This window comes from Drosophila takahashii, chromosome 3R (assembly GCF_030179915.1).
Source record: "Drosophila takahashii strain IR98-3 E-12201 chromosome 3R, DtakHiC1v2, whole genome shotgun sequence".
NCBI classification, from domain to species: Eukaryota; Metazoa; Arthropoda; class Insecta; order Diptera; family Drosophilidae; genus Drosophila; species Drosophila takahashii.
Window position 1 is genome coordinate 27,711,668 of NC_091681.1, and position 17,958 is coordinate 27,729,625.

At 37.9% G+C, this 17,958-nt stretch overlaps 1 protein-coding gene across 1 annotated transcript in view; it reads left to right on the forward strand.

Annotated features, from left to right (window-relative positions):
* The first annotated feature begins 57 nt into the window (after positions 1–57).
* Bicra (BRD4 interacting chromatin remodeling complex associated protein) overlaps positions 58–17,958 on the forward strand; it is a 50,163-nt gene continuing 32,262 nt past the window's right edge. Inside the window, exons 1-2 of the mRNA XM_044395620.2 lie at positions 58–192; positions 656–1,466. Coding sequence (XP_044251555.2) covers positions 1,436–1,466 — 31 coding nt within the window. The 5' untranslated portion in view covers positions 58–192; positions 656–1,435. The remainder of the gene's footprint in view (positions 193–655; positions 1,467–17,958) is intronic.

The following is a 17,958-nucleotide window of genomic DNA, read 5'->3' on the forward strand; positions in this document are numbered from 1 at the left end:
TGCAGCAAAAGTGCGGGAAATCTGCGGAAATGCTTTAATTAACGAACAATTGCTCCGCGAGCGCTGACAGCAGGCCAATCCGTTCAAAGTGCAGTTGCCAAATGTTATTGTCAATTGTTGCGTGAAATCCGCCAGTTTGCTTTTCGTTTTTTTCTTCTCTACCTCTTCGTGCGGGAGGGAGACGGAAGCAGTGTAAGCGCCCCACCGCCGACGGCCATCTCGCTCTAGCACATGGCCCCGACCCAATGTCTGCGACAGCAATGTTTTGTTTCTCCGATATAATCAGTATTTCCAAATATCGCCTAATATTTCATAAAGTAGTGTAAATAAATGAAGGTGAAACTTCTGAGCTTATATATCTCCCTTTTCTATGCCCTGCAAATCTTTATATACAATGTCTGAGCAGACAGGTGGCTGCCCTAGTGATTACCTATTTTTCAAAATAATTTAGAGAGCATATTAAATAGCCTCAATTTCTTGTGCAAGTCGTAAATGCAGCAAAACAAACGCATCGATAGCACATATTCTTGTTGCACCTCTGGTTGAGGAGGTTGCACTCGCTAATGTTATCTTAACATTGCTGTTATTACCACGACACTGCAGTGTGACCACGCTCACCTCAGATAAATAGTATCGATACTATCGTTTTTTCCAGCCCCAGCATTCGCATTCACCATTTTCTCCCGTCTTCGTTTTTCCCTTTGTTTGCGGCGGCGGCGCTCGTTGTACGGCCGTGCGAATCGAATAAAATCGGCAAAAATAGGAAAAATAACGCAAAGTGCAGCAGCCACGGGCGGCAATGTAAATAAACAAGGCTCGGGTGAGCAGTGCTTCGACTAGCCAGCAAAATGTGCGTAAAAAGCGAGGATCAGTGAAGAAAACAACAACTACGTGCTGCTGCGTTCATTGACGTGACGCGCGAGTGTGAGTGTGTGTGCGTGCGTGTGTGTTTGTGTGTCTGTGCTGGCTGCTTCCGTGAGTGTGAGAGGTGTGTGTCAAAAAGCGTTTTTAAAACAACGGGCCAGCAACAAACAAATCAGCACAACACGTCACAAATTGCAATAGAAGCTCGAGCAGCAACACCTCAAATCAAAAAGCCCCCCAGCAACAACAACAACATCATCTGTCGTGTTCTCAGAGAGTGGGAGAAGAAATAGCGTGAGAGAGAGAAAGAGGGGGCAAAAAGAAAGTCAACAGTCGCGTGTGAAATGAAATTCGAAAAATGTCCGCGTGTGTGTGTGTTGAGTGTATAGAATTGAGTAAGAAGCAGCGCGGCAAAAGGAAATAAGCTAAAGCAATAGCAAAAAGGAACCATCTACAACAACAAATTACCAATGAAGCAATCAAAATTGGCATAATTTGCATCGGCCGACGTTTTTGTCTCTGAAACCCCCAAAAAACACCACACAACAACAGCAGCACAAATCTTTTGCCAATGAGTCGCAGACAGTCATTGGATCGACCAGGTGAGAAAATACCAAAGGAAAAAATTACGAAAAGAAAAAAAGCGACACTCGTAATCACGCTGAGAGCGAGAGCGTGCAGCATCCGACTTTGATTTTCAAAATGCACTTTGCGCATGTTCTCTTCTCGCTGTTTGGCTCTCGCTGCTCTTTCGGCTGTCGATTTTTTTCTTCTTCTCGGGCTAAAAATAAACGCGCTCTCTCGAAACGCTGGCTGCGCAGCTGCTCCCAAACACTTGAACTTTGTAAACATCTCCAACAATTCGGCCATTGTACAGTGACAAAAACTAGCATAATTAATAGTTTTCAACACGAAAGAAGAAGAAAAAATTAAATCACAAAAATATGAATGGAAGAGGCGCTATTTTCTTCGCTCGCTCTTCACTCGCTCGCCATTCTATTTTTAACGCGAGTTTCATCACTCGAGCGGGGAAAAGAGAAAGTATCTGTCACTGTCTTCAGCAGATGTAAATGTGGCTCGTATAACCCTCCTGATTTCTTGTGTGAGTGTGTGCCTTGGTCTGGGAAGAAAGCAGCCAAAAACCATAAAAACCAAAAATTCACCAACTTCGGTTTGTTTGTGTTTTGTTTTCGCCAGGGCAATAAATATTATGGCCGAATAATTAGATAGTAAAAGCCAGACGCTTGAATATCAGGTTGTTTATAGAACTTTATAGAACTTACCAGAACTGGATGATCTTAACTAGATCTATCTCCAAAAGATGCTTAAATTTTAAAGCACTTATAGAAATGCTTAGTTCCGTTGTATAAAAGTTATTAGCATACTTGTGCATAGTAAAATACAATATTTTAAGTGTCAGAAGGGAAAGATTTTCTGTTTTGCCAACCCTTAACATACAATTTTCACCATTGTGCTAGTAGCAAATAATAATGGACTTAGGTTTTGTTGCCTAGCGATGAGGAATGCTGTCCATTTATCAACTGCAATTAGCGTTGAATGCTGAATGCTAGTCGTGCATTGCTTGAAAACTCAGACTGGCCGGCCCCTCGTACAAAAACACACACCACACACACTCCCACGCGGTGTTCCTTTAATTTATTTATAACATTCAATGTAAACTCTGCTCAAGCGCCAGACAAACAGCACAAACAATTTTCGATGCAAAGCAACAAAAACAGGCGCTTGAGTTTTTTATTATTTGCCACTTTGTAGGTCAGGGTTGTCGTGTGTAATGCAAAACGTGCCAGCAAATTGAATGAATAAGCGTGGCTATTCTATTGCAAGTGCATTTACAACAATTGCAGGTTATAGCTCGAAACTACACCCAAATAAATAAACCTACTATATAGCCATGTTTAATTTGTGTGTAGAATTTCGCGTGATTGCTGATAACCGGTTTACGCCGGGCTAAACTAACTTTATTATGATCTATGATATTCGCAAATGACTTCCGTTTCCACTTAAAATAAGTGTAACAAGCTTGTTGCTTTATTTTAGCTTGTAAACCTATAACAATACGATCAGTTTGCTTTCACTATTTAAAACTATAGGTAATAGTCTAGAAGAGCGGCCTGAGCACCAAAAACCGCGAAAAAATTACCCTCGATGGACCGCGATTTCTTAGGAATTTACGTGCAGAAGATTATTTGCGGAAATGCATTGTTCTCTTGTAATTGCATTTCAAAGTTGCGTGTTTTGCTATAAAAACAAAGTAGGATTTTCTAGGATTTTGAGGTGTTTTGTGTCATTTTGCTATAAAAAACATATGGGCTTTCCGTTTGTTGTCAAAATAATAAGCGTTCGAAAAAATTCGACAAAAATGTGAAATTGTTTTTATAGCAGGCCAGACCCCACAACCGCGAATTAATATCCTCGATGGACCGTGATTCCTTAAGAGCTTGGGCGACCATGGATGACCAACATATACATTTTTAAGATGTGTCTTAAGAAATCGCAATCCGAGGAGGATCAACCTTAGTCTTTATCAGTACCTCCTTATACTTGTAACTTATTTGTAATAGTAAATAAAATGCTATATAAAACTATGGTTAATGATTGGACAGTAAATATTTATTTATAAAAAATGCTGGTTAGTGGTACAGATTAAGCCTATTCTTTTTCATTGTCCGTATCGGTGGATTCCTGAAATTTAAGATAGTTAATTGTTAGTATTTAAAAAGAGATGGGAAATGCTAAAAAAGCGCCGGAGGCAAAAAAATTAAAAAAAAAAATCGCGCGATTTTTTTTTTTAATTTTTTTGCCTCCGGCGCTTTTTTAGCATTTCCCATCTCTTTTTAAATACTAACATCGCGTTCAGGATTAAACAATTCGCCCATTGCTGAGAAAATTGCATGGAATCTTGAGGTGTGGTTTGGGTGCCTTTTCAAAAAAGTGAATCGCGCTAGGTACCCTTGGGACAGTCCTTGCTCTTTAGAACAACTCCATGTCTCTGCAGAAATGCAAACACTTCTTCTTCGTCCATGGCAAGAAAGTCTTTATAAGAAATAGTGCACCCGTTGCAGGAATCCATAGTAAACAAAAATCAAAAGTGCCATTTCTGATTAAGCAACAAAAGCCTACTTGTTTTTTATAGCAAACCCATAAATTCCTAGAAAATGCTACATTGTTTTTATAGCAAAATGACACAAAACACCTCAAAATCCTACTTTGTTTTTATAGCAAAACACGCAACTTTGAAATGCAATTACAAGAGAACCATGCATTTCCGCAAATAATCTTCTGCACGTAAATTCCTAAGAAATCGCGGTCCATCGAGGGTAATTTTTTCGCGGTTTTTGGTGCTCAGGCCGCTCTTCTAGACTATTACCAAATACTCAAAATGTTTTTTCAATTGAACTAATAAATTTCATAGAAATCCTAATGATGTTTTTCTGCTGAAATAAAACTATATTTCTTGGATAGCGACATTTTCTTAACGAATATCTTTTACTATAGTGCTCGTCTCGCTGCAATTTCCTAATCTACGCTGACCTTATTTCTACACTGTACCGAGAATGTTATCGATATTTACACTGTTTACACGCGATACGAGGTTTAGCGGAGTTATACAAAGACTTGTTGGCAATGTTTACACTGGAAATGTTTTCCATTCACCGGTTGATTGATTGTTATTATTATTTTTATTATTATTGACTGGGGAAAATCGTTGAGGAATTTCGGTTTAAACTCGATTTGGAAAGCGGAGCAGAGGAATTCACCCTTGGAATTCATTTGGTGTAGGCGTTGCAGCCAATCTAATTCGATTTGTTGTTATTGCTTCGATTTTCGCGCTGTCTTCTTCGCGTTGACGCGTGACAAAGAGTCATTAGGTTTTGTTTAAGGTGAAATCGATTTTCCGGGCCATTAGGCGCCATTAGAATCGTCGCCTATTTAAATTTTCACATTGTTTAATTGTATCGCGACAACAGTTTTGGCCAGCATTATTTATTAATCAATAAATAAATGGGACCTTATCAAGGTTATTGTTCAGATTGTGTATATGAACATTTTTTTTAGCATTTCGTAATGTTGGCTTGTTTATAAGGGATTAACTAACTGATAAGCGATAACTTGTTGCCCTATCTTCAGGAGGAAATACAGTAGATGTTGGATAATTAACCATTATTTCAAAATTGGTGGCCAAAAAATATTAAAATCAATGGTGAAATGTTGAATAAAGTCACATGGTTTCCGTATCTTGAGTAAAAATCAGGATAAGTAGAGCTGAGTCAACGAAAAGTACTTTCGATGACTCATTAGAGTTACATATATGCAAACTATGAGCTCAGAGAAGCTGGGTCGAGTAAAATGACAAATTCGAATTTTGAAAACGGGAATCGTTTGACCCCCATTTGACCACTTTTGCCCACCCTTTAGTTTTTTTTGACCACGTCCAGTTTCAAAAATATCGAATTTCGAAAATTTTCGAAAATCAAAAATTTGACTTTTTCAAATTTTTTTTTGTGGAATCGTTTGACCCCCATTTGACCACCATTGCCCACCTTTTAGAATTTTGAAAAAGTCAAAACTTTGGAAACTGTAACCATTTTCCGTTTTTCTCAAAAGTCGAAAATTTTAAAGTCGAATTTTTCAAAACTTTTTTTTGTCCATTCGTTTGATTCCCGATTGACCATCATTGCCCACCTTTTAGAATTTTGAAAAAGTCAAAACTTTAGAAAATACAACACTTTTTCGTTTTTCTCAAAAGTCGAAAATTTTAAAGTCGAATTTTTCAAAACTTTTTTTTGTCCATTCGTTTGACCCCCGATTGACCATCATTGCCCACCTTTTAGAATTTTGAAAAAGTCAAAACTTTAGAAAATACAACATTTTTTCGTTTTTCTCAAAAGTCGAAAATTTTAAAGTCGAATTTTTCAAAACTTTTTTTTGTCAAATCGTTTGACCCCCGATTGACCATCATTGCCCACCCTTTAGAATTTTAAAAAAGTCAAAACTTTGAAAGATATACTACTTTTTAGTTTTCACTAAGTTTCAAAAAAATTAAAAGTTGAATTTTTCAAAATTTTTTACTGATATGTCTTCGATGTGTCCACATCTTAAGGTTATACAAAAAAAGTTGTCAATCGGACAATCCTAAAAACAAATAATTTTTGATTTTAAGCGGATAAAAAAATATTTAAAGCTAAAAAATGTAAAAATCATCCCAGGGGACGGTTTCTTTCTTTTCTTAAACATAATGTAAAAGCAGAAGGGAAATCCGAATATTTTTATACCCTTGCAGAGGGAATAATGATTTCAGGCAGAAGTTTGCAACGCAGTGAAGGATACGTTTCCATATAGACCCCATATAGCTTCGATGCTTTTAAACATATAACCTTCAACGCTTGGTAATAACATTTTTTTAATAGTTCTGAATTTCGAATTTAATTTTATAGAAATCGGACGACTATATCATAAGCTGCCATAGTAACGATCGAAAAATACATGGGAAATTAATAGGAAACAATTATAGCTTCGTTGGTTTTAATTGAATTCTCTTCTTCTCTAAAATATTCATTTTTTTTTGCATTTCCGAATTTTGAATTAAATTTAACATTAATCGGACGACAACATTATATAGGTGCCGTAGAAAGGACAGAAAAAATAATGTCAAAATAATACGAAATTTAATATTTTTGCGATTTTTAAATTAATAGGAATGATCTGTTTCTTTCTTGTTTATAATGTATTAAATGCTTTATAATAAAAAATCTGTAGATTTTTTAATTTCAATAGAAAAGTATTAAAGCGTAGATTATACATTTTTCAACTTTTAAGCCAATGCACCCAACAGTTTAAAATTTATTTCAATTCAATCTTTTATTTCAATTTTGAATATAAAAGTTGTTGACAAATAACTCATTATTGTTAATTGACAATTTTTTTTAATAGGTTAACTTTTACTTACGACCCCTGACTTAAAAACAAAAATTATGATTTTGACAAGACTTTGGTTTATTTGAAACACTAATTTTCGGGAAATTGTAATTGTAAACAAAGTTTACATTTAATTAGGGGTGAGCACTGAATTTTTTATAGTTTTAATATTTTTAGTTCGTTTATTTTAAAAATTGTGTAGTTTTAAGTGCTCGGTAATCGTTTGTTATCATAAATATTAAGTTTTTGGGTGTGGGCAAACGAATTCATTAAGTTTTAAGGGTGGGGCAAAATTTTTCGTAAGGATAAACTTATAATTAACATTACTTTTAAAGTATTCAATTTTTGAAAATTCTAATTCTAATTTAAATTCAAAATTCTGAAAGGTGGACACAAGTGGACACATCGAGAACATATCTGTCCACCAAAAAAATTTTTAAAAATACGAGATTAATTTTTTTGAAATTTAGTGAAAACTAAAAAGTGGTATATCTTTCAAAGTTTTGACTTTTTTAAAATTCTAAAGGGTGGGCAATGGTGGTCAATTGGGAGTCAAACGAATGGACAAAAAAAAAATTTGAATATGTCAACTTTAATATTTTCGAATTTTGAGAAAAACGAAAAAGTGTTGTATTTTCTAAAGTTTTGACTTTTTCAAAATTCTAAAGGGTGGGCAATGATGGTCAATTGGGGGTCAAACGAATGGACAAAAAAAAGTTTTGAAAAATTCGACTTTAAAATTTTCGAATTTTGAGAAAAACGAAAAAGTGTTGTATTTTCTAAGGTTTTGACTTTTTCAAAATTCTAAAGGGTGGGCAATGATGGTCAATTGGGGGTCAAACGAATGGACAAAAAAAAGTTTTGAAAAATTCGACTTTAAAATTTTCGAATTTTGAGAAAAACGAAAAAGTGTTGTATTTTCTAAGGTTTTGACTTTTTCAAAATTCTAAAGGGTGGGCAATGATGGTCAATTGGGGGTCAAACGAATGGACAAAAAAAGTTTTGAAAAATTCGACTTTAAAATTTTCGAATTTTGAGAAAAACGAAAAATGGCCACAGTTTCCAAAGTTTTGACTTCTTCAAAATTCTAAAGGGTGGGCAATGATGGTCAATCGGGGGTCAAACGATTGGACAAAAAAAAGTTTTGAAAAATTCGACTTAAAAATTTTCGACTTTTGAGAAAAACGAAAAAGTGTTGTATTTTCTAAAGTTTTGACTTTTTCAAAATTCTAAAAGGTGGGCAATGATGGTCAATCGGGGGTCAAACGAATGGACAAAAAAAAGTTTTGAAAAATTCGACTTTAAAATTTTCGACTTTTGAGAAAAACGAAAAAGTGTTGTATTTTCTAAAGTTTTGACTTTTTCAAAATTCTAAAAGGTGGGCAATGATGGTCAATCGGGGGTCAAACGATTGGACAAAAAAAAGTTTTGAAAAATTCGACTTTAAAATTTTCGAATTTTGAGAAAAACGAAAAATGGCCACAGTTTCCAAAGTTTTGACTTTTTCAAAATTCTAAAAGGTGGGCAATGGTGGTCAAATGACGGTCAAACGATTCCACAAAAAAAAATTTGAAAAAGTCAAATTTTTGATTTTCGAAAATTTTCGAAATTCGATATTTTCGAAACTGGACGTGGTCAAAAAAAACTAAAGGGTGGGCAAAAGTGGTCAAATGGGGGTCAAACGATTCCCGTTTTCAAAATTCGAATTTGTCATTTTACTCGACCCAGCTTCTCTGAGCTCAAACTATGTGGTATATTTGCTTAAAAGTGCTAATGTTCGTGTTATAAAGAGCTTAGAGCTTAGAACTTATTCCTCGTGCTCGGGGTATTACACTCGGTATAAATTTTATTTTGCTTATCAACAGAGAGCGACGCACTCCATTGAGTTCTCTTCTTTATTTCTTTTTTTTTTTTTTCTTCTCTCCCGATAATTTTCCAGCAATTTCTCTCTGAACCCGAGTTGTTATCAGTGCAATTGTTGCCTTGTTGCGCCTAATTGCTCTTTGCTTTTTTGCCTTTGTGCAATGATTTACGAGTGCCAAAAAGCAAGGCCAAGAACAATGTTGGGGAATGAAAATTTGATTAGCATATAGAGGGCAGAAACCACCGCCTTCCTCCGTTTCTCGTAATGCCAAACGTCGTCATCCTCGAGTCACATCATTAATCTTGGCACACAAAAGGGTCTCGACCGCTTCTTCCAAGGAGCAGCGAAAAGTTGGCAAAAGTTGCCAAAGCAACGCATCGGGCTATTAACTCTCCTCTCGCTCGCTCAGTACTTGTGATCCACTCGCACTCTTGGTTTTTCCGCTTTTCCCTAATGAAATTGCTTTGATTTCTGCGAAAGCTGGGAAAGTTTTCTCATCTAGCGTCGAGACTTGTGTAGCAAATTACACGAATCCTTGTGGTTTGGCCTCTTTTTCTGTGGAGGCTGACACTTTCATTCCGGGGCTAATATAATTTTTTGTTTTTGCAATTTCACTTAATTTTGTTTGGCATGTCTACTAAAGAATATAATAAAATAAGAAATTGTTCAGTGAATTATTTTTAATTAAAGATTATATATGCAAGACAACCTTTTTTTGGCTAATTATTGACCAAATACATTGCCTCATTTAATTTTCCTTTGAATATCGAAATTGTATGCTAAAATGACTAAAAGACTCAAAAGCTTTATAATCAATTTAATCCGAAAATGCCATGAATCCTTGGGGTTGGCCATTTGGCGGTTGAGTTAAAAGTTGACACTTCTTTTTGGGGGTTAATCGCGCCGCTGGCTTGCGATGTGTATCTATCTATTAAAAAATCGGGGCGAGTCGAAGTGGCCAAAAGACGATGTGGAAAACGACGACGACGGCAATCGCGAGTGCGCTCTCAGGAAATTGTTTTTGGGAGCACATCGGAATTAGCGCCAATAACAATGGGAATGCGAGCGAAAAAGTCAGAAGATGAAGTCTCGTGGCGAAGTCAATTTCCCCTGGGAAAACTCACAACACACGCCGAACATTAGGCTATGAAAAACATGAGTATCCTTTTATGCGAAAATATTCTTAGTTAAGCTCGGTTTAATTAACAAAACTGAATTGATTAAACAGTACTTTAAATTTTATGAAATAAAAATAGAGGGCAATACTATTCCAGGACTGATTACGTTTACCAACACTTCTCAGGAAGTCGCCGGCTTCATGTCGTTTATTGTTGTAGCACATTTGGAATATTTCCCCCGCCTAATCGACCAATTTCCGATGCTGTCCATGTATCATCCCAGCCCGGAATTTTCACTGCCGGTTGACAGTGGCTGGAACTGAACTCAACTGAACTGCCACTGGGTGGGGGTCATTACGGGGGCCAAAAAGGGGGTCAGACGCAGGGTGGGCATAAATTATTTTTGCCTCCCGAATGTCTAATATGGCGGCGACGGATATGCGGCTGCTATCCGCCAGTTAGACGTGCACCGTACAATCACAGTTAGGCGTTTAGAAACTATTTGTGGAGTGTCTGCAATTTAAATATCTTTATCTCATTTATACTTTGTATAAATAATACCTATAAACATCTATTAAAAAACAATTGTATTCCTTAAAAAAAAGATTAATGTGGAAATCAAAATTTGTGCTCATTCAAACTACATTTATTTTCCAAGAAATTGGGCTGACTTCTAAAAAAGTTCCTTATCAGGGCGTCTTACTCATAAGAACATTTTTCCATTTCCAAGTATGAAATGTATTTGCATTTCTAAGAAATCCTAAGATTAAACTTAATTCTCCAAGAACATAATTTCTATAAATTCGAATTAAAATGTTTGGTTTAAGTGTACTTCTGAGAACAATAATAAAGTGTGAAATTTAATCAAGTTTGGGTTTCTAATTTCCTAACCACCACTGTGATTTGAGAGTGCGAGTTAGGATCTCACTCCCCTTTAATCGATTCGGTAACAATTGTTGTAGTCCGTGTTGTGCTGTTTTCATTAGGGGTTATTCCGGTTTGATCTGCAGTAGAGGACGAACAATGGGAATGGAATGGAGCCGGCTGGGAAGTCGGTTGTCCCAAACTCAAACCCAAAACTCAAACTAAATCCCAATTCCAGACCAGAACTCGTTGCTCACCTTCGTTTGCAGGACGAACACACACACACACCCATACATGCATAGAAGGTCCTTTCCTCTCCGCGTGCGTTTCATCTGTCATTTATCCCGTTTGTTTCTCCGCTTGTTATTGCTGCTTGCTGTGTGTTTTTTGGCTCTCTGGAGAGTCGAGAGTTTTTGATTTTCGACATGTCGCTGCCTCGGCTTCTTCAACCCTTTTTTTTCCAATGTATTTCGTACATATGTCGGTGTGTTAGTGCTTTTCACATCTGTATTGTGTGCGTGTGGAAAGTTTTGCATTTTTATTATAGATAATTTGTGTACAGGTTTTTTGCGGCTGCCGCGCAAACTCCCAACTTTTGAACCTTCTGGCTGCTTCTCCACACACGTCCTTCTCTGCCTTTGCCACTTCCACTTCCGTTTTATCCTCACTCTCATCGTCGTCGTCCTGTCTGCACTCTGCATATGTTGGATGTTGTTTATTTCCATTTCCCCCCGCCCCCACCCCACTCGCCAGTTGTTGTTTTTGTTTTTTGTGAGTGTGTGTGTTTGGGGAGCCATAATTAATTTTCGACGTTTGCCTGTGAAGTCTGGCAACGTTGCAATCAACCGCACAAGTTCTCTACATTAGAGAAAAAGAGCGAGAAAAGGATAGTGATAGATGGTGAGAAAGAGTGAGTGAGAGGGCTCTGGGAATTGTGTATTTATTTATTATTAAAAGGGAATTTTAATGAAATAATTGCATTTGAAAAAGAATAATATTACAAGTTCATTCCTAAAAGTTCGTTTAAAGAGAAAGATAGGAAAAATAATAGAAATATTCACGTTTGTATATGTAAATATTATACAAACTATTGTTCATTTATATTTTTTTTAATTGGTATAAAAAAGTATCTTATCTACAAGCAAGTTAGATTTTAATTTAGAAGCACAGATAATAGGAACAAAGTTCGTAGATCAAAGTTACAATCTGTAAAATGGGATTATTTCGAATGAATGCAAAAATGGCTTTCGAAAGAGCCACCCCCAAAGGTTGCCAAACATATGCCGCCAAACATATAATCTGGTTGTCAAGTGAGATTAGCAGATTTTAAAACATCCCCCTTCCCATTTTCCAACTGACTGTATTGTATTGAACACAAAATAACAGTTGCCGTTACAGCCTTTTCCCTGTTTCGACTCCAAGTTATGTATGTGCTATTGTTGTTATTGGCTCGACTTGTTTCCGGTTTGACAAACTTTGGGGCAGAAGTACAAGCACCAGACCACGCACAATACAACACATGAGTTTCCGATGCTCACCCAAGTTGCATTATTAACAAAATTTTACCGCCTGACGAGCTCTGCAAATCGAAATCGGGGAGCGAAAAAGGGGAAAGCCCCGGGCATCTTACTGCACTCCAGCGGATGCATTTTGCATGTCATCCACTTTCAACGGGGGATCGCTCATGTGTGCATTCTGCATTTCTGCACTTCTGCATTGTACAATGCCACTTGACATTCGCATTCGCATTAGCAGATCCGGAGGAGCGGGGAAATCCCCTGGTTAATGGGTTAATGGTCTTTGAATGTTCAAGTTGGGGGCCTGTGCCAGCTCATTCATTTCTCCGCAAGAAGCGATGGGGAGAAAGATTTATCAGTTTATTTAATAGGTATAAAATATGGGAAGCATTATTTTTACGGTATTTTCAAATATTTTATAGATTTTCCATCACCTAATTTATACAAATATTGCCCAAATAAATCATTTATTACCGTTTATCACTTCCATTAGCAACAAAACCCATAAAATAATGAAACGCACAGTTTGCACACACGTTTTATATAACTACACATGTATGTAGATAGGCTCAAGTACATATGTTTTAATGCATGTTTGAGCATTATGTCGGCCGCCAGTTATTATAATAAAACCGAATTCAAGTTTGCTTTTCGCCTTCCGCTACGCTTGGTTATTTTCGTGCCCCTCGGCTGGGTTTTTGGGCTCTGAATCGTTCTGGTTCTGAATCGGGTTTGGTTTATTCCCTCGAATGCCTCATTGTGAATTCAACGGGTAAACATTTGCACAAGTGTCCGGATCGTTGAAGGCAGTTATGGACTTTTTCAACCGCGAATTTATTTGGGAGCGAAAGATGGTTGATAGGAAGGTGGCAAGTGTGCAGACGGAAAAAGTGGCACTAAAATTGGTTATGCATTTTTGTTTGATGCCTTAAAAACAAATAAAAAATAAAATATTTAAAAAAAGGGTTATAACATGAGTTATTTTCATACAGGAATTTATATAACACTTTTAATAGTTATAAGGGTAAAATGTATCATAATTGGAAGAACCGTATTTGGAATGATTTTCTTTTGTTCAGGTTTCATTCTGTAATTCAACGAGACCATATAAAATTGTAATTAAAACAATATATTCCCTGTGTATCCAATGTATCCGTGGAATTATAGTTTCGTGGGGCCATCCACCCGCCAGGCGTCTGAGCAACTAAACGCCGGTTAATTGCAATCGCGTGCTGAAAGGAGAGAAAGGGTTAGTGTCCGAAATGCAACAAAATCGAAAGCGGCACGAACTGAGGGGTACGTACAACCACTGCCAGGAAAGTTGACCCAGTTCCAAGTGTGGGGGATGAGATACAATGACCTTAATGTTGTTGGCCGGCAAAAGTGGAGCTTAACTTTGTGTGCAATGTTGAAGAAAACTTTGCATATTACGGGCTGGGAAAATGGAAATGGAACGGGGACTGCTGCTCCTGTGTGGAGTGGCCTGACTTTGAAAGTGAACAGCTACCATAGCTCAAACCACTTCCCAATGCACCCAAACAGATGCCCCCCAACCACCCGCTCTTTCCCAGGGCCATTTGCATTTGCCCAAGGGGTAAAGTCCTCATGCTTGTTATAAATGATGATGATATGCATGAATGGATGGTATTCCGGGTTCCAGTTCCATTCCTTTTTTTGTGTGTTTACGATTGTTCATTTCGAACGGCAACAGTTTGTTTCACAATCAAATTATTGTCAGCTTGGTGTCACTTTTCATTGAGGAAATTGGAGATGTTCCACTCCGCACCCTCTTTTGCGAAGAGTTGAGTTTTATGGATACGTTTTGATGGGGTGTTGATTGGGATAAGGGGGCACTCAGGCCTGAAACCGATTTTACGAGCCATATATTTGAGGTCACTGGGTGCGAGCACTTCTGTCTCTTTGTTGTTCTTGAGTGTGATTATTGCTTTCGGTGAGCTTTGGCTTACTTTATCCCTATGACAGCCCTAATTCCCATTTTTCCGCTCTGCCAGATCAGCCAGTAATCAATCAATTACCCTTAAAGGTTCTGCTAATTACCGTCTGGTAATCCATGCCAAAAATAGCAAAATAATAAAGATCTGGCAGCTGCAGCCAAAGCGTGTAATGGTCGATAATGATTGCAATGATAGTGAGGGAAGAACTGAATCCAAAAGTGGAAGGAATACACATCCAAAGACGAACAAAAGCATCTGCTGTCGTTCGCAGTTCTTGTTGGTAGTAGTTGCATGTAATCTAAACAATACCTGCCGGCCATATCGGCATCTCCTCGCATTTCGCACAGCTAACTCCTCCTAATCCACAGCAGTTCAATCAGGAACAATGAGCCAAACAAAGGAGCCAGGAACAAGGAGCGCGGAGATGCGGAGATGAATCGAGAATGAAACACACAGCTTATTGACAGAGGGGCAAACATGGCATGTCCACCGCACACACACTGACCAACAGTTGCGGTCAAGATAGTAGGAGTCTCTATTACAGATAAGGGGGAAATTAATAAAAGAAATACAAGTCAAGTCATTTCCTAACATCGGTAATATCAATTCCATCCCGTTCAAAGTTGGGATGTGGGTGGGAATTGATAAAATAAAAATTATATCTTAATGTCGTGATAATCGCTAGCGGAAATTCAATATTAGATCTCTGTAATTGGGGTAATTATTTTTTTAAATAACACTTTTAGAGAACTCTTTTCCATTTTGAGGATTATAATACCCGAATAATCCTTGGCTTGAGACCTATTCCTTTGAAGACAGCTGTATGTCTAGAAGGATAACACAGACCCTTGTTGTTGTTGTTGCTTTGGCAGTACAGGTAGCATCCATATCCATCGCATTTTGTCCGTCTGTTGGGCAGCTGCAAAAACTGCAGCAGCAACAGCAGCAGAAATTGGCCAGCCACTTACCAAACCTCTCCGCTGCCTCTTCTCTGCAGCTCAGAGTTCCTTTGAGCCGGGTTATTTTCAAGCATTTGTGCCAGGCAACAGCCCAGGTAACCAACCTATTACCTGTTGTAAGAATGTATCTAACAAACGCATGCACACACATTTGCGCTCGCCATCAGTGGATTGATTCTGTTTTAGCCATCGTTCGTTCGTTGGTCCGGACTTCACTTGCCAAAATTGAAGATGGATGGATGGATGCTGGATGGGAAACGAGTTGTATAGAATGCTTGGGATGGCAGAGTTTTGCTGATGCAGTGCGGAAAAGTTATAATTGCGAGATGTCTATGTGGGCAGCCAGAGAAAAGCGAAGTGAGTAGGGAAGACTGTTCGAGTGCAACTCCATGGGTGGTACTAACTTTATTTGGCCACTCAACAACACAAATCAAACAATTTCAATCAGCAACAGTAGCTCTCAGTAATTGCTTTTAAACGAGGATCAATTGAAAAACTTGTTTTGTTTTGGTTCTAAGGAACCATTAATTAGACAATCGCTTTTTATTCCTTAGATTGGGTTAGCCTAAGAACGAAATAAAAACAGTAATAGTTATAAAAAATCGATTCCTTTTTTAAATGGTATAAGGGGTTTTTCATAAATTTTCGTAAATCCAATGTTTTGATTTCCAAATTAAACGAGTACAATTAATCTGTATCTGTTTATTTCCGGGCGCCCACTGTATGGGAATGTATCTGTGAGTGCGTACGTGTAAGTGTGATGTATTCTCCACTCGCTCTGCATATTGCGCTTCGCATGGAAACGGAATTCCAAACTGAATTTCGCCAATCGCCAACAACAAATGCATGCGAATCGTGGACCGAACGGGTGGGGGGCAGGAGGGGGCTGAAAAGAGAGCAAAAGAGCGAAGAGGCGCAAAAGAGGGAGGCAGAGCGGGAGCAAAGCTCATCCATTAGTTGTCGTCACACACAACCTGAGATATATTTCCATTGTTCTTGCTTCTTCCTCTTCTTCTCTACCTCTTCTTTATTCTATGTGTGTGTGTATCTGTCATTCGGCCGCTCATTGTGTTTGCATAGGTAAAGCGGGAAAGAGCGAGAGGGCTAGATGGAGCTGAGCCAGCGAGAGATTGACAGATAAACCTGCGATGAGTTGAGGTTATGTTTACTGGACCACCTTCGCAGGTTCGCTCAAACAAATACGTAGACCCTCTCTCCCTCTCTTTTCCAGTCTGTAGAAGGCAATTGACCGATGTTGAAGCGCATCTAAAAAGGTAATTTGCCTCACTTTTGAGGATACTTCACTTCACTGGCCGGTAAAAAAAAAATCTTCTGGGCTTCGCTTTGTTGTTTAGCTACCTGCTCTCTTTGTTGACCAGTGTTTGGGATTGATGGGCTTAATTATTTCACATTTAATGTGGGAACAGATCCTCAAGTGACGGAGGGGAAAGAAAAATTCCAATAAAGTAAAAGATTGATCGATAGGCTGATGGATTACTTACTTACGTACTTTTCTTGGCATTATTTATTTATTATTCTTAACCTAATAATCAATAGAATTTTTTAAAAAATTAAATTCTTTATGCCTGACCCTTTGAACTTTATACGTCTTACAAAAGTGGGTGCCATGATCTTGATAATTTGTTCTCCTTGTCTTACACAATCGTAGTTAACCGAACTATATTACATATGTTAATTACCAGATATGCTAATTGTGTTTATTTCCCCGTGCTAATCCAATTTTCTTTTTTGTTTTGTCATTCCAGGTAAATAACTCTCATAATTACGTGCCACAAAAAAGGTAGCTGGATATTTCTGGATATGGCAGTTGGTAACAAGTCTTTGACCACATTAGTAGTAGAACCCAAGTTCCTAACGATTTCTGAGGCAAATTATCTGTACCTCAAGTTTAACGACCTTTTGGGGTTACTTAACATTTAATTGGGGCAAAACGAGGGGCATACTTGCGGCCATAAACCCAAGTAATTATGGCAAGGAGATGGCGTCAAGTCAAGAAAGAGATTTCCAAATGATGTACAACCTGAACGTGACAGACTAATTGACGAAGAAGCGACGAGTATCCTTGGCCAAAAGTCCTTGATGTCTTCTTATTTATTTATGAAGCAATTTTTAAAGGACGTGGCGAGATGGCCACATAAAATGGCTTCATAAAAACATGGCCAAGACGACAGGAGTAGACGAGGAAGTGGATTAAAACTAATTTCCTACGTAATGCACACACTCCAAGAAGAGGGGGGGATATTCGTACGTATAACTTGGGGACTTTGGCGGTCTGGCAGTCACTCAACTCGACTGAACTCAGCACAGTTCGGTTCAGCCATTTGGCCCCAGAGAACGACACAAAGCAATCAAAGCGCAACCAACTGGGCGAACCGACCAACTTCCATTCCCCATTTCCCCGCCTTCCCGCCCTTTTCAGCCAACTACTATACTATACTGTCGGTCAACGGAGTAGAACCACCCGGTCGGACCCACCAAACAGACAGTCAAAAGAACAGCCAGCCACAAATGGCCATAAAATGAGTGTGTATACAGCTGTGGTCAAAATAATGGCTCTAAAGGTGTCACTCACAAATTTATGGTATTTGGAGAGCTACGTAATTTAATCGATTTCATTTGGACGCTCTTCTTAACCTTAAATTAAAATATATTAGTCAAAATGGACATTTTAAATATTATATTTAATAAATAAAAAATGTTAAAGGGTTTCTTGTATAAGAAGAGGAAGAATAAATGACATCTATAATACCTTGAGATTTTAAAGGTTTTCACTTCATATTGGTTTAAAAAATGCTATTGTTTTGCCCGCAATTGTGTAACCAAAAGAAGGAGCGAAAATTGAAGGGGATGCAGGGGGTA